Source organism: Bos indicus x Bos taurus, chromosome 10 (genome assembly GCF_003369695.1).
Source record: "Bos indicus x Bos taurus breed Angus x Brahman F1 hybrid chromosome 10, Bos_hybrid_MaternalHap_v2.0, whole genome shotgun sequence".
NCBI lineage: Eukaryota > Metazoa > Chordata > Mammalia > Artiodactyla > Bovidae > Bos > Bos indicus x Bos taurus.
Genome location: NC_040085.1, coordinates 75,102,788 through 75,125,735, shown reverse-complemented (window position 1 = coordinate 75,125,735; position 22,948 = coordinate 75,102,788). Strand labels below are relative to the sequence as shown.

Genomic DNA, 22,948 nt, shown 5'->3' with positions numbered 1-22,948 from the left:
TTTCATGGACTCCTCTTCCCTTAGCAGCCCCATCAATGCCCTGCCCACCTCCCGATTGCTTCACTTGCCCTCCCTGGATGATCTCACTCACACTGTTTGAGAACCTGAAATATGGTTCAATTCAGTCCAGTTCAGTCGCTCAGTCATGTCCGACTCTTTGTGACCCCATGGACTGCAGCATGCCAGGCTTCCCTGTCCATCACCATCTCCTGGAGCTTGTTCAAACTCATGTCCATCGAGTCGAGATGCCATCCAACCATCTCATCCTCTGTTGTCCCCTTCTCCTCCTGCCTTGAATCTTTCCCAGCATCAGGGGCTTTTCCAATGAGTCGGTTCTTCGCATCAGGTGGCCCAAATATTGGAGCTTCAGCTTCAGCATCAGTTCTTCCAAAGAATATTCAAGACTGATTTCCTTTAGGATTGACTGGTTGGATCTCCTTGCAGTCCAAGGGACTCTCAAGAGTCTTCTCCAACACCACAGTTCAAAAGCATCAATTCTTCAGCACTCAGCTTTCTTTATGGTCCAACTCTCACATCCATACACGACTACTGGAAAAACTGATGCGATAAACTCTAGCTTTAGTCCAGACCTGTGACACAACTTACTAGGCGCCTTACCACTCACCTTCCCAGCTGAGTGGCTCCACCTCAAACCCAAGTGGTCCTAAAAGGAACCCATCCTTCCTTGGCCCTTCACACCACCTAATCCTCCTTCTTGGACCCAGGCTCTCGGTTTGTGGCACACTCAGCCAGCTTGTCGCTTCAGGAAGCCATCCTTGCCCCTTCGCTGCTCCTCACACCCCACAGCCAAGCTCCCTTTGAGTACTGTTTCTCTTACTCTCGGGAATCTGTACACCCCCACTTCCCACCAGGCCCAGGCCTCCTGTTGTTTCTCCTCAGGCCCCAATCCTTCCTGCCTTGGGTGACTGTAGTGCCCAGTTAACTTGGTTTCCTGCCTCCCTTTTGCCCCCCAAAGCCTTCACCCCATCGTTGCCAGAGCTATGTTCCTAAAGTATTAATATAAACTGAATCATGTCATCTCCCTCACTGCCTGTCCGAAACGTCACGGTTATTAACGACAGAGTTCACCATGCTCTCTAAATGTTATGTCCCCCTCCCCCTCCAACCCTTTCCCTTAAGTACCCCTTCCATCTGTCTGCTGCAGCCACTGCCGCTCAAACTGCAAAAGAGGTGGTGAGGAGGTGTCTCTAAAGAGCACTCATAACTGGCACTGACTGGTTTTAATCGCTATTGTCTGGAACCAGGAAGTCCTAAAATGTTGCGCTAAACCCTAAACACATCTTCTGCCTGCCTCAAACCTGTTTGAATGTCCTTGATTTTTCTTTAAAAAAATAAAGTCATGGTTCGGATCAGGAGCCATAGTGCTACCAAATTGCCATCAAGATTGTTTGCTTGTCAGGCTGAGAAACAATCTGAGCAAGTCCTTCATTCTGCCTAGTTAAGGTGCTGATAGAATAGGGTTTCTTAATAAAAAATATTATATATATATTAGGTATGTATGTATAATGTATCATTTATATACATTCCACCCCCCCCCCAACTTCTCTTTGCTTTCTAAGCAAGCAAATCAACACCCTTGAGCGTCCACCAGGAGGCGCCAGGGGGCGTCGAAAGACCTGCGGTCCCTTCGCGATTGGCGAGGCGGCGGTGGATGCAGCAGCGATGGAACCCGGCTTGCTTCCTTTTTTAAGAATCAGCGTGAGGGAAGGGAGCAGATCTGCGTTATTTTAGGGAGACCTTGTCGCACTCCCCCTCCTGCGGGTAGGGAGCGTCTGGGGTGTGCGCGGCCCCATGGAGAGACGCTGGCGGCGGTGGCGGCGGCGGCAGCTGGGGCTACTATCGCGGCTGCGGCCGGCGGTAATCCGACCCCGCCGGCGAAAGGACTGAAGAGGCACAAGGGAAAGCGGCGAGCTGCGAACAAAAGCCTCGGCGCGGGGCCGAGCCCGGGACGTGGGGTAAGCGCACCGGCCCGGGCACCAGGGAAGCGGACGGGCTCACTGAGCTCCAGGAGCCCAGCCTCGCTGGGATACGGTGGGGCCACTCGGAGGACGTCTGGGGACAGGTGTCCGAGCCTAGACTGGGGTGGATGGCGCTTTTAGCACGGCTTTAAGAGAGAATCGGGTGCATCTGGGAAGACCCAGGCTCCTTCATCACCCCGGGCGAAACCCGGTGGTGGGGACGCGGGGAAGGCGGGCACAGCTCCTTGCAAGCCCTGCCCAAGAGGCAGGAGCAAGGATCGATCAGCCCTCCCGGGGAGGTCTTTTTCGGGCAGAGGCACTTCTCTCCTCTCTACCGTCACCTCTGGGCCCTACGCCTGGGTCTCCTTTGGCAAAAGGGAAATCAACTATAAACTTCTTCCCTGGGCAAATGGGGTCTTCACAGCAGTGCACTGTGAAGATGCACAGACCTCCTTTTTTGTTTCTGCAAAGCTGCCTCCCCGGTCGCCCGCCTAAGCGACAAATGAATACGCTAATCCTCTCGGGAATCCTCCAGAGCCTCTCGGGTCGGCTGGCGCCCGCACCTCGATCTTTTCATTTTAACCTGCAACAGGGAGGAGATGCATCTAGCGGGCCAGACGCCCGGGGGGAGCTTGGCCACGGGCCTCCGCCCCGCACTCCGGCGCTGAGGGAAGCAGAGGCTGTGCATCCTCCCGCCCGCTTGGGTTTTCAGGGCATCGGTATTAGGACTTACATTCCACCGGGCCTTTGAGCCTAATCCCAGAGCGGATTAAGTTGGGTGAGGGGGGGGATGAACAGGAATGGGGGATTGGGGGGGGGGGGTGGTGGACTGCTTTTAAATGTATTCCTTGATGTCCCTCCCTTGTTATCCGCAGTGACTCCACAAAGGGACAGGGCTCAGCCATGGTGGATCCCGTGCCTGAAGAGGAGAAGCTGGGAGCCGAGCCCGGAGGCTCAGGAGGGGACGAAGCCGCCGCTTCGGTGCCCCCTGACTCCCAGGGAGCCCAGCAGCCCACGGCGTCTTCGGCCTCGGCCTCCGCCGTGGCGCCCCGCAAGGCTGAAGTCCCGCCCGCGGCAGAAGGCGGGCAGAGGGAACAGTCCCCGCTGCTGCACCTCGACCTCTTCAACTTCGACTGTCCGGAGGCCGAGGGCAGCCGGTACGTGCTGACCAGCCCCCGCTCGCTAGAGGCCTGCGCCCGCTGCGCCGTTAAGCCTGTGGAGCTGCTGCCCCGGGCCCTGGCGGACTTGGTGCGCGAGGCCCCCGGCCGCTCGATGCGAGTGGCCACTGGGCTGTATGAGGCTTACGAGGCGGAGCGGCGCGCCAAGCTGCAGCAGTGCCGGGCCGAGCGCGAGCGCATCGTGCGCGAGGAGAAGCGGCGCCTCTTCACGCCGTTGGGCCCCGCGGCCGCCGCGGCCTCTGCCCCCAGCGCGGGCAGCAGCAGCAGCTGCAGCAGCGCCAGCCTCCCGGCCTCGCCTGCCCCGCGCGCCGCTCGCAAGGCCTCCTCCAGCCCGTCCCCGGCCCGGACCCAACCCCCGCCCGCGGGGTCGCGGGCAGGTAGGAAGAGCCACTCACTGGACTCCCTGTCCCGCCGGCGGGAGGGCGCCCTCAGCTCCGAGTCCGGAGCGTCGTCGTCGTCCTACAGCGGAGAGAGCCTGCGGGAACTGCACTGGCCGCCGCGGGCCTCGGCCAGGAACAGCTGCGCGGCGGGGTCGGCGGCCTCGGCTCCCAACCCCCTGGGCCGCCCATCCGCCCTGGCCCTGGTTCCGCTCACCGGCCGCAGCTTCAGCCTCGGCGACCTGAGCCACTCGCCCCAGACAGCTCAGCACGTGGAGCGCATCGTGCGCCAAGTGCGCGCCGAGCGGGGTCTGCGCGGGGTGCCCGAGCGCGACCGGAAGATCGCGGCGCTGATGTTGGCGCGGCACCAGGAGGAGCGCCTGCTGCTGGAGCAGCGCGCCGCGGCCCACGGCCAGTGGGAGCAGCAGCGCGTCCGCGCCGAGCAGCGGCGGGAGCGCGAGGAGCGCGAGAAGCAGCGCGCCCTGGAGCAGGGCCGCCGGGCCTGGGCCGCGCAGGTGGAGGAGCGGCGCGGCCGCCGGGGTCGCGAGGAACGCGAGGAGGCGCGGCGCCGGCAGCGACAGTGCGAGCGCAGCGAGGAGCGGCGGCGGGAGCTGGCCGAGCGCCAGGGACTGCTGCGGCGGGAGCGGGCGGAGCGCGCGGCCCGGGAGGATCGGCAGCGCAAGCTGCAGCAGGAACAGAACCTGAAGCAGCGGGAGGAGGGTCTGCAGGAGGTGCGCGAGCGGGCCGAGCAGGTCCGCAGGGAGCGCGCTAAGCGCGCGGCCCAGGTCAAGCAGCAGCAGGAGGGCCAGTTGCAGCGGGAGAAACGGGAGCTTAGCCGGGTGGAGCGGGCGCGCCACGAGGCGTTGTTGAAAGGTCGGGCCCGGCAGGAACGCCAGGAGCGCGAGGGCCTGCGGAGTTCCCTGGAGGCCAGCTTGGGCCGCGCGCAGGAGAATTACGAGCAGTTGGTGGAGCAGCGCACGCGGGAGCTGCGCGAGCGGGCCCGGCGGGAGGAGCTGCAGGGCCGGCGGGCCAAAGAGGCTGCTGAGCGCAAGGAGCGCGAGCATCAGGCGCACCTGGAGGCTCTGGCCCGGGCAGGCGAGCGGCGGCTTCAGCACGCGGCGCAGGCGGCCGAGGAGGCGGTGCAGCAGAAGGCGCGGCGCGTGGGCCAGAGCCGGATGGAGAAGGAGCGGGCCCAGCGCGCCAACAAGGAGAAGGTGGAGAGGGACGAAGACTGCCGCCGGCGGGAGCTGCTCCAAGCCATCGGTCGCAAGCTGGAGCGCAGCGAGCAGCTGTCTCGGGAGCGGCGCAGCGCTCTAGAGAGCGCTCGCTCCACAGCCCGCGCCTCCTTCCACGTGCGCGAGAAGGTGCGCCAGGAGACCAACACGCGCTCCTTCGATCGCATGGTGCGCGAGGCCCAGCTGCACGCCAGCCTGGACCGTAAATGACCGCCGCAGTGCGCAGGCCAGACTGCCACGGTCAGCCCCGCGGCGCGCCATTTTGTCCGGACCGTGGGAATCGCCAGTCGGGGCACAGCACCGTGGCGTCGCCAGGCTTCTGACCAATGAGGCGATGAGAGGACTGATGTATGAGACCCTTCAGTCCGCCGCCTTTGTTTTTAAAAATCGGCTTTGTTTGGAAATGACATAGCACAATCTTCCACCACATCCCACCTTCTTGGCTCCCACCCTGGTCCTTGCCAAGGTTCCCAATGTGTCTGTTGAGTTGGAAAGGAAAAGAGCTGGGAGAAAGGGGCTGGGTCGAGAGTCGGGCAGGGCCCCCAAGGGGACAGTGCCGAAGTGACTGGCCCCTCTTGCCGCAGTCACCCCAGGCGTCTTCACAAACTTGGTATCTGAGGCGTCTGCACAGATTGCAGCAGAGGAGGCATCTCCTTGGCTCCCCTCCATCTTTTAAAATGTGGCAAGTTGCACAAAGCTCGGAGGCCTCACAGAAAAGCACAGCTCTTACAAGGTATTAGGTCACCCTCAAGTGACCGAAAAGCTATTGACTTTTGTATGCTAGATTTTTAATCTGCCACTTGTGCAAACTGTGGTCTTAGTTCTGCTAGGTTTTCTGTTGTTTCCCTTAGATTCTCTAGTTAGACAATCATCTGCCAGTAATTATCAGTTTAGGTTTTTCGTCTTTCTTATGTTCCCCAAATGACACAGGTTTGGTGATGCTGTTTAGCTTTAGTGGAAGTCCCCAGCCCGGGGATGTGGATTCCTTAGGCATCAGTGTTCCACCCCACTGAGCTTTCTTGCAGGGTATTTTCAGGGGAGGTAGTGTCTAATGGACACCTCCCAGTGTGGGGCCCACTCCTCGCAGACAGCATCCATGCCTTAAGAAGCAGAGCTACCTATGTGCCTGCCCAGGCCGATTCTGCCTCAATCTCCAGCCCTGGATGCAGTCCCAAGAGTGGGCCCCAGAGAGTTTGGGGTGTCCAGTTCCCTCTGTGAAGGGATCATCACAGCTACTCTGAGTGCAGTTACTTTACTGTGTGGGCAGAAGAGCTGGAATTTGCCTCTTTTCGGTGAGGGTCGTTCTCACTATGGTTTGACAGTGTATCTTCCTCTCCTCTCCTTCCCCGAGTGAGGAAAAAGAGGACCCACCCCTACCCGACATTGCCGGTTCCCTCTCCCCTAGGACTGAAAGTATTAAGTCAGTTTCTCCGTGCCTCACTTGCCTACCGTCCAGATGGGGCCATCGGTCCTCTTCTTTCTCCCGGTACCTCAAGGCCTCCCAGATCCAAAGCACCGCCTCGGTATTATTTGTTGGTCTTCTTTGTGCCTTTCTTGACCTGGAGTTGGGAGGCAGGAGGACTGCTGTTGGCCTAGTTTGTTTCCAGGACTATGGATTCCTGGCAGTGTGTCATGGACAGGTGGTCATTTAGCCTCTGGGGGAAAATACATGCAAGACCAGGACACTTTCTGATCCAAAAAGTCCTGTTCAGTTGTCTTTCGGCAACTTTCACCCTTCAAGTGCTTCTCTTCCGCGAAGCTGAAATCAGCCCCCAGGCATGTCCACCCAAGGACTCTACCTTCATCAAGGATGGTGGGGAGTAAAATATTACTTTTTACATGAACAGGATCAAGAAATAAAAATTGCCAAAAGAGAAGAAGAATCAGGGTAGAGAAGTATTGTATTAGACATAGTTCATGTATATTCTGTTTGGCAGAATTGTCCCTAAAGTGTCTGGTGTCTCACTCACATGCACACACACGCACACATTTCTGTTATTGACTCCCCCGACCCCCACCCCAATGAAATGCCAACAGGTACAGGAGTATTGTGTAGAAGGAAGCAGTGCTTAGCTGTTACACATCAGATGCTGTGAAACCAGGAAAGGAGCTGTGCCAAGGCTTATTTCTTGAATAGATGAAGTTTTCCTCACATTTTCATGTCGGTAACCAGGTTGTCAGTGAGCTATAATAATCAGCATTGTCGGTGAGTCAAGGGTATTTAACTAAAATGTTAGTGTGATACTGGTTCTTAACTGGTGGTTCCTGATTTGACAGAGGAGCCTCTGAGACCTTACTAGAAAGTTCCACCTAAAACCACTTCCTTCTAGGGTATATGCATTTGTTTGAGAAGGATACAGTCTGTTTTTTTTTTTTTTGACAAGGCGCTGAAAGGTGATCTTACCTGCCCTGTAGTCAGTTTGTTTTCTGACTTCCTGAGTGACTTTGGGTAGATCGCCTCTGTGTGCCTTGGTTTCCCCACCTGTAAAGTGGGGATCGGGACTTCTGCCCTCCTCACACAAACACTGTGGGGATGAATCAGAATCAAAGGGGTGCTCTCAGTTCTAGGACTTTGGAACAGCAGGTACAATCACTGCAATCAAGGATTATGTGACTGCACTATGCCTAGAGTGTAATGTGCCATTGTGACCTAGTGCAGAAAGAAATGTTCTCGAAAAGCACACTGTGGATCATAATGCCACATATGATGTGAGGGTCCGGGTCTGAATGTCACCAAATTAGAGATTTGCGCTTAGCGAAAAGCACAGTGTAAAGGAAACAAGACTTTGGGATTCTTTAAATATATATATAAAATTCAAGCAAAACCAGACGCTAAACCTTGTAACAGTAAGGAATGGTTCTTCCGAGTTTCCAACCTCCTGATCATCCTCTAGAGTATGGGGCTTCTGTGTATTCTAGGATAAGTACTCATGTTACTCTTTGAGGAGGAAAAATTTCCAGGACCCTTTTGTGTATGTGTGCCCTTTACTTATAGTCTTTTCTTTGAATCTATGGTAGAGAGGAATAGTGTTTCTTACTCTGAAATGCAGCAAGAGAAAATTGGAGGAGTGGGGCATGGTGGGGATGACGGACAGAGAAAGTCTTACTCCTCCTGATGTGAACATTCTCACCAAATGCCCAGAATTTGGGTTCCATGCTGCAAATTCCTACCATCCAGGAAAATACAGACTTGACGTGACCCCAGACCTTCCTACTTGCCCTCTTGGAATATCCCTTTGCTCAGAGCAGAAAGAGCATGAAATGGGATGAAGAAGAATGGGAAGGGTTGGGAAAAACTTTAGTTTGGTTCGTTACCCAGGAAACAAGCAGGACCAAACCATTTCAGGTGGAATCATCAGTTGAGCTAACCCATGGTCCTGCTCAAGCAATGACCAGTGCCTACACCACATCTGGACAGGAAGATGGAAGTTTGCTTTCAGAAGCTCACAGACTGTGAGTCTATAGTGGGAGCAGTAATTAGGATTTTCCAAAGGCAAAGAGTCTGTGGGGTAGTGAAGGTACACGAGAATGCCCTTTGTGCTCAGGCCATTCTGCAAAGCCCACCACTTAGCATCCCCCTTCCTTTAAAAAGTTCACTAAAACAGAGGGGTGATTGGCTCTACATAAGGGGCTATATCTTATTTACCATTGAGTCTGCCCATGGTTTAGCACCTCTTATATAATAAGCACGTAAATACTAGATGGAGAAGAGGGATAGACAATGGATGGGTGGTGGTCAGAGAATGGTAACCAGAGGACATCTGTACAGGATGGATTGAATGGAGGCCTCCCTTCATCTGTCAAATTAGTATCAAGCACCTACCAGGGGGGCCAGGCATTGCTCTTAGTGCTGGGAAGACAAGGTCTCTGATATTGACCCTGGAGAACATAATATCATGAGATGAGCAGACACCTTTATCTCCTTGCTGGGCTTAACTGCCTTCCCATCGTGGTATCCAACCACAGGCAGACCCGATAGTCCTTCAAGCACAATTTCAAGTGTTTGGAGTTTCCTGGGGCTTGCCATCCTCCAGCCTACTATCATCTGGCCCTTGTTCTCTTTCCCTTAGAGGAGCCCTGATTATTCAGGTCAAATTTGTAAGGTCATGTACTTAATCAACTTTAAATTACAGTTAAAAAAAGATTAATTACCTTCAAGGGCATTATTGGTGTTGCCTTTAACAGAGGCAGTGTAAATAATGATCGTCGACGCAGAGAACCAAGCCTCAGGCCCTGCAGAGTCCCAGATCACCGAAACGGTACCAGCTCCATCATTCCACTCTTCTTGCTGAGATAAGAAACTCAACATTTCAGAAGCATTTCCAGTTTTAAAGTCCCCAAAAAAGAGATTTTTGATTCGTACTAAATTGCTAAGAACGTTCAGTGAACCAGAATATCCCACCTCTTAAAGCTTCTAGATGATTGAGATTACCCCCTGGGTTGCTATGGAGACTTGCCCATCTCCACCCTGCAGGACCCTGGGAAACACTGGGCAGAGGAGCATAAGGAAATCTGGCGTTTCTCGACACAGCCTGGGAAGGGGCTTTCAGAGATGCAGCAGACAGCTCCCGGTTCTAGAAATGTTATTTAGGCCTTAGATGTGACACGTTGGCTGGGGTATCTTATGCGGCACTGCAGCGTTATGCCTGATCACGTGCTTTGGCTGCATGACTCTTCGTAAGAGCACTACGTCTGTTCACGTCCTTGCTCTGTTCCATGGAGCTCTGGTGCTCTCCACACGCACCTCCTCCCAGGCCTATGCACCCCCACGTGCCCCTAGCCCCTTATATTCTCCCTGGTGCTGCTTTGGCTTCACATAGGTCAGGGTTAGGACAGAGGGTATGGTTAGTAGCAGGTGTTAGGATATAGAGGTGGAGGGTGGTTTCTTTCTGAGGAACACTGGTAATCACTGTTTACAGTATTGTTAACTTGCTGATGCATCAAACACCATCATGTCCCACTTGAGCACAAAAAACTAGTCTGAAGTGATTTTTTTTAAATATTTTTATTTATTTATTTGGCTCTGCCAAGTCTTCGCTGGGACATATGGAATCTAGTTCCCTGATCAGGGATCAAACCCAGGTCCCCTGCATTGGGAGCGTGGTGTCTTACCCACTTGACTGCGAGGGAAGTCCCCAAAATGATTTTTTCCCCCCAAAGTGATTTTTAAATTAGCTGCCATGTTGAAGTGCTCGTGCCTCTCTCCTCTCCACTAGTGCAGGATTGATGGCGTGTTTTTGTGTCAGACACTTGTGCAGCTCAAGGACTGTCAGATGGCCCACCTCTACTCCTGTGTTGGAGTATACACGTGCATGCCCACACACATCCTCCTCCCCATCCCAGCATCAGCAGTCTTGCAGAGGGAGGGGTTCTGTAGCCATCTCATTCGTTCAGAGAAGGGTAAGCGCTGGGCACAGTGAGATGCCCCTTGGTGGGGGTCCACTGATCCCACCTACCTCCAGCTCCAAGGCTGCTTCAGTCTCTGGCTGGTGAGCATGGTGTCCATGTTCCCAATTCCATCATTGTGCCATGTGGGTGACAAAGGCTTTTCATATTGCCACTACACTTCTGCCCCCTACTTATTGTGAGAAGCTGACTGGGAAATGGAATTTGGATGCCAAAATACTGACATCCAGAACATCTCAGCATGACAGAATGACTGGTATCTTCTAAAAATCCAGTTCATTGTGGCTACCATACCTTCGAAGCAAAGCGTTTGGCAAAGGAACAAGCTTTGCTGACTTATTCAAACTATCGCCTACTATTCCACAGGCTCCTCCTGTCATCTGTAAAATGGGAACAAAAAATCCTACTTGATAGGGAGTTATTAAATGAGTTAAATGCTTGGGAAGCAGCACGGTCCCTGGCAGATAGCACTCAATTTGTGGATTCTGTTATTTTGAACTTGGAAAGGTAGTGAAAGAAGGCCTGGGGTAGGTTGAACTTCAGCCTGGTGGGACTGGTGGACCCCAGGCTTGGCTGGCAGCCCTTTGCAGTGGTATGCACCCCTTGCTGTGTGGCAGTCCCCCAGCCGTTCCAGGGGAAGGGGCTTTGGAAAAATGGGTCCCCAGTAACGTGTTGTAGTCTAGGGTTGGGGGGATTACCATGTTTACCAAATGTTTGGCAATAAAATTGTTGTATGATGATAAGTTTTGAAATTTTACTTTAAGACTTGATGACTAAAATGACAGTCTGTTTTAGGATTTGCGTCTCTTTCTTGGGGTAAAGGAAGGTGTATTGTCCTGGTTGGACCCAGTGCTTTGATAGCATCTTTAGCAGAACCAAGTAGAAGAGGGTGTGGGAGAACCGCTGTTCTGGGGTGCTCTGGTTCTGCAAGGTGTGGCACCGGGCAGGAATCCTGAGATGTGCAGCCAGCTCTGCTATGGCTCCAGGAGCATGAAGAAGAGGGTCTGGGACAAGCCCAACCTGGGAGAGCACCGATGGACTCGCTGTGCAAACCAATGTTGGACCAGGAAGGAGAGAGGTGGGTGTGCATTAGCATCACTTCATCCTCAACAAATGACATTGTCTGAGAAGGCTCAGAAAATGCTCCTGTCTCCTTCCCTGCTTCCTGGCCCTGCACACAGCTGCATGAAGGTTAGCTGAAGGACTGGATCTGTAGACATCCACATCCCACTCTGGATGTACATCAATGCACAGAGATGCTGAGCAGGCCATGCTGGCTCACACTGTGCATCAGAAGGTGAGGACCACCAGTGAGGCAAGTTGCCGGGAGCTCCCCTGCAGTGCCACCTCTCTTCTGCCCCTAGATATCCTAGAGGGAGACCACAGTGGACCTTAGAGTAGGCGGAAGGTGCCTCCTGGGAATATCTGCTTGTTTGAAGAGAACCCTCAGGGTAAGAAAAACTCGGAACCAAAGGGAGCAATTTGCTAACATGCTAAGCACTTCCATTGGACAGCTGACTGTTTTAATCACTTAATCCTCACTTAAGCTGTAACTGGTAAGGACATTATTATTCCCACTTTACAAATGAGAAAATTGAGGCACCGAGTTTAAGTCACTTCCCCAAGGTCACACAGCTAGTTGGGCAGAATCTGGTTTAGAGAATTCAGTTTAAATGGGCTTAACTTCAACTGGTACACATGTCCCTTACTAGACCAGCCTTTTCTGCCTCTTGAGATTTACAGAAAAAGAATGATAGGCGTGGAAGAGTTTAATTGTTTGATCTGGGCTCAGTCAAAAGCTCTGGCCCTACATTTCGTGGTCTGCTTCTGTTGCCATGGGTGGGTGGAGAATTCTGCCTGGGCTCCCACTTTCTGCAGCCACTAAAATAAGTGGAAATAAATGACGGGGAGGGAGGAAAGTGAGATTCTTTGGAAAAGGAAAGGGCTGATTTATGAAGGGTCATTAAAATAAGTGAGAGCATCATTACGTCCGAGCAAAGATAAGATGCAGTGAGAGTGGAAGAAAAAAGGAAGGAAATTTAAAAAAGAGGTTGGAGAATACTAGGAAGAAGTCAGAGACAGCAAAATCCAAGGTTAGGGACTTCCCTGGTGGTCTGATAGCTAAGACTTGTACTCCTAATGTGGGCGAGGGGGGCACAGGTTCAATCCCTGGTCAGGGAACTAAATCTGCATGCCCCAATGAAGACCTAGCACCGCCAAATAAACAAACATTTTAAAAAAGAAAAGAAAAATTCAGGTGGGATCTATGTCTCGTGAATCTGAGCATAGCTAAATAAGTCAACGCCTCAGTCAAGGAGTAAGAGGCCTACCACTGGAGCTATCTTGAGGCAGCCAAAGCAAGGTCCAGGGAGGAGAAAGGAGAAAGTACCTAAGGCGTCCTAGGTACTGATAGTAGCTATAGTCCAATTCAAACTTGTTCATAGTCTAGACCTGTCAGATTTACAAAGGAAATGGTAGGCTAGAAGTCTCTAAGGGGCTTTCCAAAAGTCACCAAAACTTCTAAGAAAAGAATGTATTTAATTTCTTGTGCTAGTGATTAAGCCAGTTAACAGATGCTTGGAATCCATTTGAAGGTACTTTTGAGATATACCTTCTCTGCGTGGGCCCAGAACAGATCTAGTCTCTACCTCAAGTAGCAGGAAAAGTAAACAAAACTCAAGGAAAAGAGACAGTACACTTTGTAACTTTGAGGGCATGGTGGGTAACAGTATTTAGAAGGTGAAGGCTTGAAATGTACACAGAGCACTAGAGTTCAGAACGATGTAGAAAGTAATTGATGATGTTTATTAGGCAAGAGAAAAATCTAGCACCGATTTTCTTTGATGTTCTTATCATCTAATTCCAATGAAAGAGCTAGCTTGCCCTGAAGCTATCAATTTGGCTGAATAGGAAATTACTTATATTCAACTGTTTTTTGACCTATAAAGCAGCAAACAGTGGGGTGACTTGTGCCCTAAATGGGCTGTCTGAAGCCCCTGCAGGAACTGGGGGTGGAAGTTCCTGATGGAAACCCAGATGGCTGGGACATCCAGGTCTCATGCAGAGAGATGTCTCTTAAGGAGCCAGCACAGACAGGTGAAGGGCAGCTTGCGGGCATGCATGGGCAAAGGCAGCTTTTCTGCCTGCAGGAAGCATACATTTACATCAGCATTTCTAAGTGAGAGTCCATTTGGTGTCCCCTCCATCAGACTGGGCTGCAGGGCGATTCATTTTCTTAAAATCTGCAAACTTTTCTGCAGAGGCTATAGCCTCGTGGCTGACTCCATGCTCCCAGGAGTCCCGCAGGGAGTGAGTTGATCAGCACGCTGCTGCCTGCCCAGAATACCAAACAGCAAACAGCAGTACAGACTCCCGGTTCTCTGCTGCAGCCGGCTCCCCTGGCGCCAGCTCCGCCCTCCAAGAGCCCTTTCTCTCCCTCCATTGTTGCTTTTCTACAAGCCCACTCATTTCCAGGTGGCAGAAAAACGTCTGCAATCCAGTGATATATTTCTAAAACCTTCTCCATGACAACACAGGGCCTCAAGGAGACTGCCAGCTTGCAGCAGCCAGAGAACTGCCCTGGGGGCAGGATGGCAGAGAGCTGGCACTGCTCAGCCAGGGATGCTAAAATCTGCCTTAGCAGTGTTGCAGTCTGGGGTTAACATTCCACAGATTCTGAGGAAGTGGCGAGCCCGTGCCTCCAGATGCCTGCAATGATAATTCATAAACCCTGATGTTAGCTCCAAAGCCAATAGTCCAGGGCAGCATGGACTTCTTTTCTCCTTGAATGATCTTTTGCAGCTGAACAACAAGAGAGAAATCCGGCAAAGAGAGGACCTGGGTTTTTTAATGGGCTGCCAGTGTTTTGTGACTGTAGAAATTCTTTATACATCTCAAGTGCTGTCCAGATGGTGTGTCTCATAGATGTCGTCTCCCTCCACCGACCCAAATCACCCCCCGCCCTAGCTGATCCCACAGTGGCCAGAGCCTCAGAACCAAAAGCTCTACTTCCCCTCCCTAATATTGAACGACATTAACCTTGGGGCAGAATGCCAGGCACGGCAGAGATGGCTGCTCCAGACCCAGAAGCCACAGCAAAGCTTTGTGGAGCTTGTCATCAAAAATATGGGGGCATTAGACAAGGGAGAAAGCCGGAGGAGCGAGCTGGGGTTTATCTGTGAGCTGGAAACAAGGATGAAGACACGAACCAAACTGGATGGCACTGATTCTCCTCCCCAACTCCGCCCTTCAAACTAGCTTCCTTATGGCTAAACCAGAGGCGGGACCCCCAGACCTTGGGTAGCTTTTAGTAAGGAGCCACCTTGCCCACACTGTTCCCCTTCCCAACCTGTTTAAGCAGAGCCCTTTCCAGTGGTGTGGTAGTTTGATCGTTTGGCTGCAAAACAGGTGGTACCAAAGGCCCTGAACTCCAGTCTGGAGTCAGAAGACGTGTTTATGTCCGAGGCATTGAAATCAGACCATTGGCCGCCAGTCAGGGCACCAAGCAAACCCAAACTCAGGGAACCTTGAGCCACCTTCCCCCATCCTCCTGAGGTTTTCATTAGCATCAGGACTCCCTCCACCTCCGTTCTTCTGATGGAGACAGTGCTGAGTTCCTGCTCTGCCATATCAAAATCAGCCCTCTCTGCAAGGCAGGGAGTGGCTGTCTCCTCCAGGTTGCTTGCTATGGTCACAGAAAGTGAGTTGACAAGGGGGTGCCACAGGAGTGTCAGCTTTGACTCTGGGGTAGTTCACAGCTTCCTCTACTCTGTGTCATAGTACTTTTTTTTTTTTTCCTGGCCTCACCACATGGCATGTGGAATCTTGATTCCCTGACCAGGGATTGAACCCAAGCCCCCCTGAAGTGGAAGCACTGAGTCCTAGTCACTGGGTCAGCCAGGGAAGTCCCACAGTACATTATTTTTATCTCCTGAATTCCAGGACCAGTGACAAAACTGGCAGCGCCCAGTGCAAACTGGAAATGGACAGCCTTTCATTAAAATACCATAAACCATTTCCAGACAGCTATCGCAGAGCAGCCCAAAAGCACAGGACCCTTCAAAGCACAGAGCCCCGGGTGGCGCACAAGAACTACCCCCATGAAGCCAGCTCTGCCAAATCCACTTGGTAGAAGAAGCTGTAGCCAAAGATACACCATGTGGGGAGTTTCAAACTTGAAGGGTGACAAGGACCTTTACAGTTGCAAAACCAGACTCAGGCAAGAAAGAAATTCAGACAACCTATTTTGTTGTTTTCTTTTATCTAATTCCCATTCAGATCCTTCCCTACCCATGAGCACAAAGGCTGTGGAATATTTTTCTGGGACCATCAGAGGTGGGTGATAAAACACAGCCCTTTCTGAAATGGAAGAACCTGGTTTCTGCCCATTTCATTAATAATCAGCCCTTTAAAAATTTTTTAACTAAGGGTGCCTTCTTTTGTTTATTTATTGATGGCTGTGCTGGGTCTTTGTTGCTGCACGAGGGCTTTCTCTAGATGTGGCGAGTGAGGGCTGCTCTTCTTTGTGGTGCCCGGTCTTCTCTTGTTGCAGAGCTTGGGCTCTAGAGACTGGGTTTCAGTAGTTGTAGCACATGGGCTTAGCTGCTCCTTGGCATGTAGGATCTTCCCAGACCAGGGCTCGAATCCGTGTCCCTTGCATTGGCAGGCCTACTTGCCCTCTGCAGGCCTGGCAGCCGGGTAGACCAGCTGCCTCCCCACGAAGGCCAAGTTGGCCAACGCAACTGGTTGACCCAGTGGCTGGGGCCTAGGGAGGCCAAGTCAGCTGGATTCCTATCCACCGTACCACAAAGGGAGTCCCAATAATCAAACTTTTTGCAAAATTATGTAGTGGTCAAAACTGTGGTCAGTGTTCCCTGGTAGTCCAGTAGTTAAGAATCCACCTTATAATACAGGGGACACAGGCTCAATCCCTGGTCCGGGAAGATCCCACATGCCACAGGGTAAGTAAGCCTGTGCTGCAATTACTGCAGCCTGCACACCTAGAACCAGTGCTCTGCAACAAGAGAAGCCCCCACAGGGAGAAGCCCAAGCACCACAGTGAAGAGTAGCCCCCTCTCACCACAACTAGAGAAAGCCCACGCCCAGCAATGAAGACCCAGCACAGCCAAAAATAAATAATAAAAATAAAAAAACTGAACAGACAACCTGGCCTTTGCATCACCTTGAGCAAATTATATAATTTCTCTGAGCTTCAGTTTCCTTATCTGTAAAGCAGGCATAATAATAGTACCTACGTCTCAGGTGTCATAAGAGCTACATGAGATAAAGTGTGAAGAGAGAATAGCACAGTGCCTGACAAGTAATGTGAGCTCAATAAACTGCTTTTATGATTAATTTCATTGTTTCATTTTTTTTTAAAGTAGGTGCTTCTAAAAGTTGGGGTCTGTCGAAACAGAGGTAACTATGAGCTGAACTATTTCTCTTAGCCTCATTCTCAGTAAGAAACTGCTAGAAGGGATAGAGAGGCCGGCTGGAGGTGTCTGTATTCAACCCAAATCACAGACCCTAACAGTCCATTAGAGTGGGGTCGTGGACCCTCAGCTAAGCTCCCCCAAAGCTGAATTGATTCTTGTCAATTCACAGACAAAATTAAGCATAAACTGCCTTAATTTTAGGACCCTGTTGCTGGGAAAGATTGAAGGCAGAAGGAGAGGAGGGTGACAGAGGATGAGATGGTTGGATGGCATCACCGATTCAATGGACGTGAACTTGGGCAAACTCTGGAAGATGGGGAGGAGTGGGCAGGACTGGTGTGCTGCAGTCCACGGGTCACAAAGAGTCAGACATGATTGAGCAACTGAACAAACAAGCCAACCTCCACCCATGCTGTTTTTCTTAAGAAAAAGACTTTGGTGCTTCTGGATATCTAAATTGTTAATACAATGTAGTCGAAAATGGTAGCCATTTAAAACCAAAGTGTATTGAGTATTTTGAAGTTTAAGACCAAAAAGATTCATGATTTGCACGTGACTTGTCACCTGAACACATTTAAGTAAGGTGAACATGAACTTTGAAACAGTGTCCTAGGATCAACATTAGCTAACTCGAACTAGTCCCAGGGGAGGCCCTGGAGGACTCTGCTTGATGGCTTATCTGAGGGTGGCCTCCTCTCCCACCCTCGTCACACTGTGCTCCACTGGGGAGGATATCTGAACAAGGCCCATCAGAGGCCGAACCCGAGGAAGCTCAGCCCTTTGTATCCCTCCACAAGTGTGTGAGATCCTGGCTCAAACGCCAGGAACGCCTGCTACTGCTACTGCTAAGTCACTTCAGTCGTGTCTGACTCCATGTGACCCCATAGACAGCAGCCCACCAGGCTCTCCCATCCCTGGGATTCTCCAAGCAATAACACTGGAGTGGGTTGCCATTTCTTTCTCCAAAGCATGAAAGTGGAAAGTGAAAACTGAAAGTGAAGTCGCTCAGTCATGTCTGACCCTCAGCAACCCCATGGACTGCAGCCTTCCAGGCTCCTCAGTCCATGGGATTTTCCAGGCAAGAGTACTGGAGTGGGGTGCCATTGCCTTCTCCATCAGGAACGCTCAAACCACCATAATCTCCTTGTTGTGGTCAAGGTTGTGGCTGAGACTAAAAGCCCCACTCTGAGGTGGTACTCCTCTTCTCAAAAGCACCAATCTCATTCTTTCTAGGCTAAATGATACATCCCCCTGGTCTGGGGTAAACTCAGCTTCTTAGGACTGGGGCTCGCTAAACCTACCAAGCTCTCAGGAAAGCTGACACAATTTCTGAGCCTCCTGGGCTGTGGGATCACAACACCGCATGTTTGGAAATTTGGATGATGCCGTGGGCTTGGTCCCCAAAGCCGAGGCTGATGAACAGTGAGGCAGGCCAACCGTGATCTTTTGAACTCACAGACCTCAATGAAAGCTGCCATCAACATAGAGTACCCCAAAGAAAGGTCTAGCAGAAGACAAGGAAGCACTAATGAAAAGCAACAGCATCTAACTGCTGCCAAGGCCAGCGCTCCTGGGAACTGTCTTCAAGGAAAGGCTGGCAGGAGGCCAGAGCCTCTGCATTCAAAGTCAGCTGCCAAGGCCTTGGACCGTTGGATGGTGCATTCAGTGACGAGAAATCCACCAGGACTGCCCTGCTCCAGGTTTGTAAACAGACCTCATTGATGTATATAAATTGAAAACAAATACAAAAGAGCTTGCATATCTTTTCTAATTAAAATTGATGTATGGGTTTTCCCCATTTTTACCAAAAGACTATTTTTTTGCCCAGGCTTTCAAGTCAAAGATAATCTAGTGAGGGTTGGTTAGTTAGTGTTAGTTGCTCAGTCATGTCCTATTCTTTATGACCCCATGGACTGTAGCTCACCAGGCTCATCTATCCATGGAATTCTCCAGGCAAGAATACTAGAGTGGGTAACCAGTCCCTTCTCCAGGAGATCTTCTCAACCCAGGGATTGAACTTCAGGTCTCCTACATTACAGGTGAGTTCTTTACTGTCTGAGCCATCAGGGAATCAAAACACTCCCAGGTCTCACATTGGGGTGGAGCTCATGGCTTCCCTGGTGGCTCAGACGGTAAAGTGTCTGCCTGCAATGCGGGAGACCCGGGTTTGATTCCTGGGTCGGGAAGATCCCCTAGAGAAGGAAATGGCAATCTGCTCCAGCACTCTTGCCTGGAAAATCCCATGGACGGAGGAGCCTGATAGGCTACAGTCCATGGGGTTGCAAAGAGTCGGACACGACTGAGCGACTTCACTTTCACTTTTTACTTTCTCCTGATAGCAGGACTCTTGTGGAAATGTACTCCCATGGACTGGGTCCAGTACTGGATTGCATCTGGCCATAGTCAACAAACCCCTGGGAGAGTGCTACTCTCCCGAGCCTGGTCTGGACTACTGGACTGTGGAAGAAAGCCCTGAGTATGTTTGGAGGAAGAGAGGAATGGGGGTTGGTTCTTCAGCTTTTGTTTGGGATTCAGCAGTGGGAGTGTTGAAGGTCCCTTCAGGGAAGAACTAAGGCAGTCTGCAGGTGCGTGGCCCTGCCGCTGATCTAATCAGCTCTCACTGAGTGCCTCCTGTGTTTCAGATCCCGAGAACAGAGAGCGTGTGAGATTGCCGTCCCTGCCTTAAAGCACTGCCAGGGTGGTGAGGGTTACAAATAAGCCAGTAGATCTTTGTAAGACTCTGTGGTGTGTGCTTCAGTGAGGACACGGGTGAAAGCTGGTCCTGGGAGCAGCAGAAACAGCTTCCTAGAGAACTGAGATCTAAGCTGAGGCCTGAGGGATGAGCAGAAGGCTGAGGGGAGGCTTGCTTTTCTCTTGCATGGTATTCCATAGGCAGGCAGATGATCCAGGCTGGGTAGATGCTCCAGGACCCAGCTTCCTTCTCGCTTACTCTGCCATCTTCTAGGGCATTTCTCTCACATGTATAATCAAAGCCAACTCACCAGCACGGTTTTCACATTTCAGGAAAAGAGAGAACACAAAAGACAATTTCTTCTTGTAGGAGCTGCATACCTCACTTTTGCTTCCATCTCACGGGCCATAACTTAGTCATATGGTCACTCTGGGCTGCAAAAGAGGCTGGAGAATATAGACTCTGGCTAAGCTGCCATGTATCAAGCTAAAACTAAGAGGGAAGAAGGGGGGAATGGACACTAGTGAACAATTAGAAGTCTCTATCACAGTGGGGACAGAACTGTCTATGCATGTATCATAGTCAAGGGCAGGAGGCAAAAGAGAGTACAACGGACTTGGGAAAGGATGTACCATACAGTAGACTAAATACATTAACTACATTATTTCATTTAAACCTCACAGTTCTATATATAAATAAAAAGTATTACCATTCTAATTTTACAGAAGCGTAAAGTGAAGGTCAGAGAGGTTAGGTAATTTCCCCAAAGTCACACAGCTTTAAAGGTTAAGCCAAGATACTGATCTAGGTCCACCCAACTCCAGACCTGTTTACCTCTCCATGAGGCTACAGTTCCTCTACGTAAAGCCACTAGAAGGTCAGGGAGGCTATAGGGGACTTCGGGAGTCTCTGGCAGAATGGTGCCCAATGGTGAAGGCACTGTAAGGAATGAATGAAGAATAGGAGGCAGAGAGCATATTGGCAACAGTTGGCAGGTAAATCCAAGAAAGAACATCAGATAAAGCCAACCATTTCTGAGTCTGAGAATCAATGATCAGAGTCTGCTTTGAGATCAAATTATTCCTAGTAACTGCATTCTAGAATCTCAAGACACTCAGTTACAAGGATGATCTTTTCCCCCAAACTGATCAACAGGATAATTCTGAATAATCATCCACAGTTAGTCCAACACTACCCAAAGCAGGAGCCCCTCTAACAACATGCCTGGTGTTTGTTCATCATGGCCAACTCAAATACTTTCAGGGCTGGGGAGCTCACTGCCCCCAACCAGTGCCTCTGGGTAAAACTTCAGAAAACTCTGGGTACCCTGATCCCCTCCTGAATGGTCCCAGCTGAGGGGGAGATGGATTCTAGACAGGTGTAGAGGTTGGGTGAGTCCCAGCTATCTTCTGGTGTGTTTAATCCATCAGTCCACTGATTGAAGAGTTCAGGGAGTCCGGAGTTCTATCTACCCAAGGCCACGGTTTTGTGAATCACTACACAGGGCATTTCTCTTCAGTATGCTTGTCCTAGGGCCTTATGAGACAGACCCTGCACTACCTGATTTCTGAGGGCATGTCTGACCTCCTTGAAAGTTAGGCATATTCATTAATTCTTTCACCCTCAGCCTCATAACCACAACCTTGAAAAAAAAATCACTTTGAAATTTGCAACAGATTTGACCTATGAATAATTCAGCATGGCTCTCAACTCAGGGGAAGTATTGAGTTTCTGAAGCTTCTGAACCTACAGGAGACAGTAGATAGGATGCTGCAGGCATGCATCTGCTTAGATTTGAGTGCATGCATGGGAGGGAGGAGGGAGAGTAGGAAGATAAAAGGAAGGAGGACGGGGAGGGGGGAAACAAGGCGGGAGGAAAGTTAGGTATAGAACAAATTTCCTCCTTCAAGCAGTCTCAGAAGATCCCAAGGGCTTCAGCTCATGCGGGGAACAGGCACTGAGGGAAGAGAGGTGGTCAGGTTGTGGTGCCAAGCCAACACGCCTCACAGGGCAGCTGCAAGAGAGTAACAACTGAGTGTGGAGCTTGTCCACCGTGGAACCAACCTTGACCCCAAGCGTGCAGAGCTCCTCCCGGAATGCCCAAGGCTGCAGGGCCATCCCCCATCCTCCCATTTTGTCTTGGCTTTGTCTCAAGACTAGAAGAGATAGAAGGAAAAAGATGGAGACCTGGCTGAATTTCAGCTCCGGTTCTACTTATCATGGCGGTGGGACCTTGGGCGGGTCACTGATGTGTGGTTTGAGCAGGGTGACTTTATCCGGATAAGGGTGACAGTGTCTGGCCAAAGACCCTCCCACTTCCACCATGGGTGGGATCTCAGCTTACTATCTTGGCATTCTTTTGCTTTTTAAGTAAATGTACTTTTTACTGTTCATCTCTCACTCTAAATAAATGAGGTGTATAGAATTTAAAAAAAAATCCTATCCTATCCCAGGGCAAACAAATGTAGACTCTTGAGTACTGAAACTCGTTTGTCCAAGTGGACCAGGCTGCCCTATGTAAGAGACTCCCTATTGTAGGCTGAGGGCTCACTGAAGGAGCTTATTTTTTCCTTCTGAATCCTGAAACTACTTAACAGTCCCATAGCAAGGAAAGGTGAGTCCCAGGAAAAGCATTCAAGGAAACGTGAGCAAGAATTTCTGTCCAAGACCCAGACAGAGCATGTCCAACCCACATTTCTCAGGCTCACTCAGGGAGAGAAGTCCCAGGCATGGAGAAGGGCGCGAGGAGGCGCCCTGCCCATCCTGCAGGCCCAGAGCGCTGCCTGCCTCCCCAGGCCCTTGATCACCCCTGGTAACATCCTATTCCTGGGGACTAGAGGGGAGGATGGGCAGGGCTGGGCAGAGTGAGATTTCAAACTTCTCTTGAACCTGGCACTCTCTCATCTCTGTTTCTTCAACTTTAAAACTGAAACTGGAAAAGCACCACCCTGTTTCTTTAGGGCCCGAGGCACTGGAGGTAAAGGCGTGCTGTCAACAGCAAGGAGCCTCACAATACTGGCCATCATTGCGGAGCCACCAGTCCCCATTTCAGGACGCTCTCCCTGGAGTGCAGATGGGCAACAAGCCCATTCCGGCTGCCTCAGGTTCCCTGGAAGGGCACACTGTGTGTGAAATACAGTCCCAGCCTGCCAGTTACCTAAATGCTTGTCAGAAACAGAACGTACTCTGGCAATACCATGCAGAACCACCCTTCGGTGGTAGACTGCCTGGTGCTGGTTCTTTGCTGCAGATAGGTGGTTGTCTGCAGTTAGCATGCTTGTTCTAGAATCTGAGTCCCACAGCCTCCCTCCAGTCAGACTCCTGGCATCCTCCACCCTGTGGTGGAGTTGTCAGGACTCCCAGTCTGGTCCTTAACTCAGCAGTTCCAAAACCCTTTCAGAAGTTAATCCACCATGGGAAAGAAGTTCACATCAGCCAGTCCCCTGGTCCAGATGAGCATGCATTCTTTACATTGGAAAAGTGCCCCCCATCATTTGCACAGAGCCCACATCCACTCAAGGGACCTGGGGAGAGACCAGAGGATTTCCTTGTAAGAAGAGTGAAACCAGTGGGTATTGGTCAGCCTCACAGGCCATCACCTATTACTCCACCACACTTGCATGGCTACTGCATGTTGGGCCCTTCTT

At 51.2% G+C, this 22,948-nt stretch overlaps 1 protein-coding gene across 1 annotated transcript; it reads left to right on the top strand.

The window, feature by feature from the left end:
* Positions 1-1,652: 1,652 nt before the first annotated feature.
* CCDC177 (coiled-coil domain containing 177) lies at positions 1,653-10,932 on the top strand. The gene is made up of 2 exons (XM_027552267.1): positions 1,653-1,976; positions 2,855-10,932. The coding sequence occupies exon 2, from the start codon at positions 2,883-2,885 to the stop codon at positions 4,977-4,979; it is 2,097 nt and encodes a 698-aa protein (XP_027408068.1). The 5' UTR covers positions 1,653-1,976; positions 2,855-2,882; the 3' UTR covers positions 4,980-10,932.
* The last annotated feature ends 12,016 nt before the right edge of the window (positions 10,933-22,948 follow it).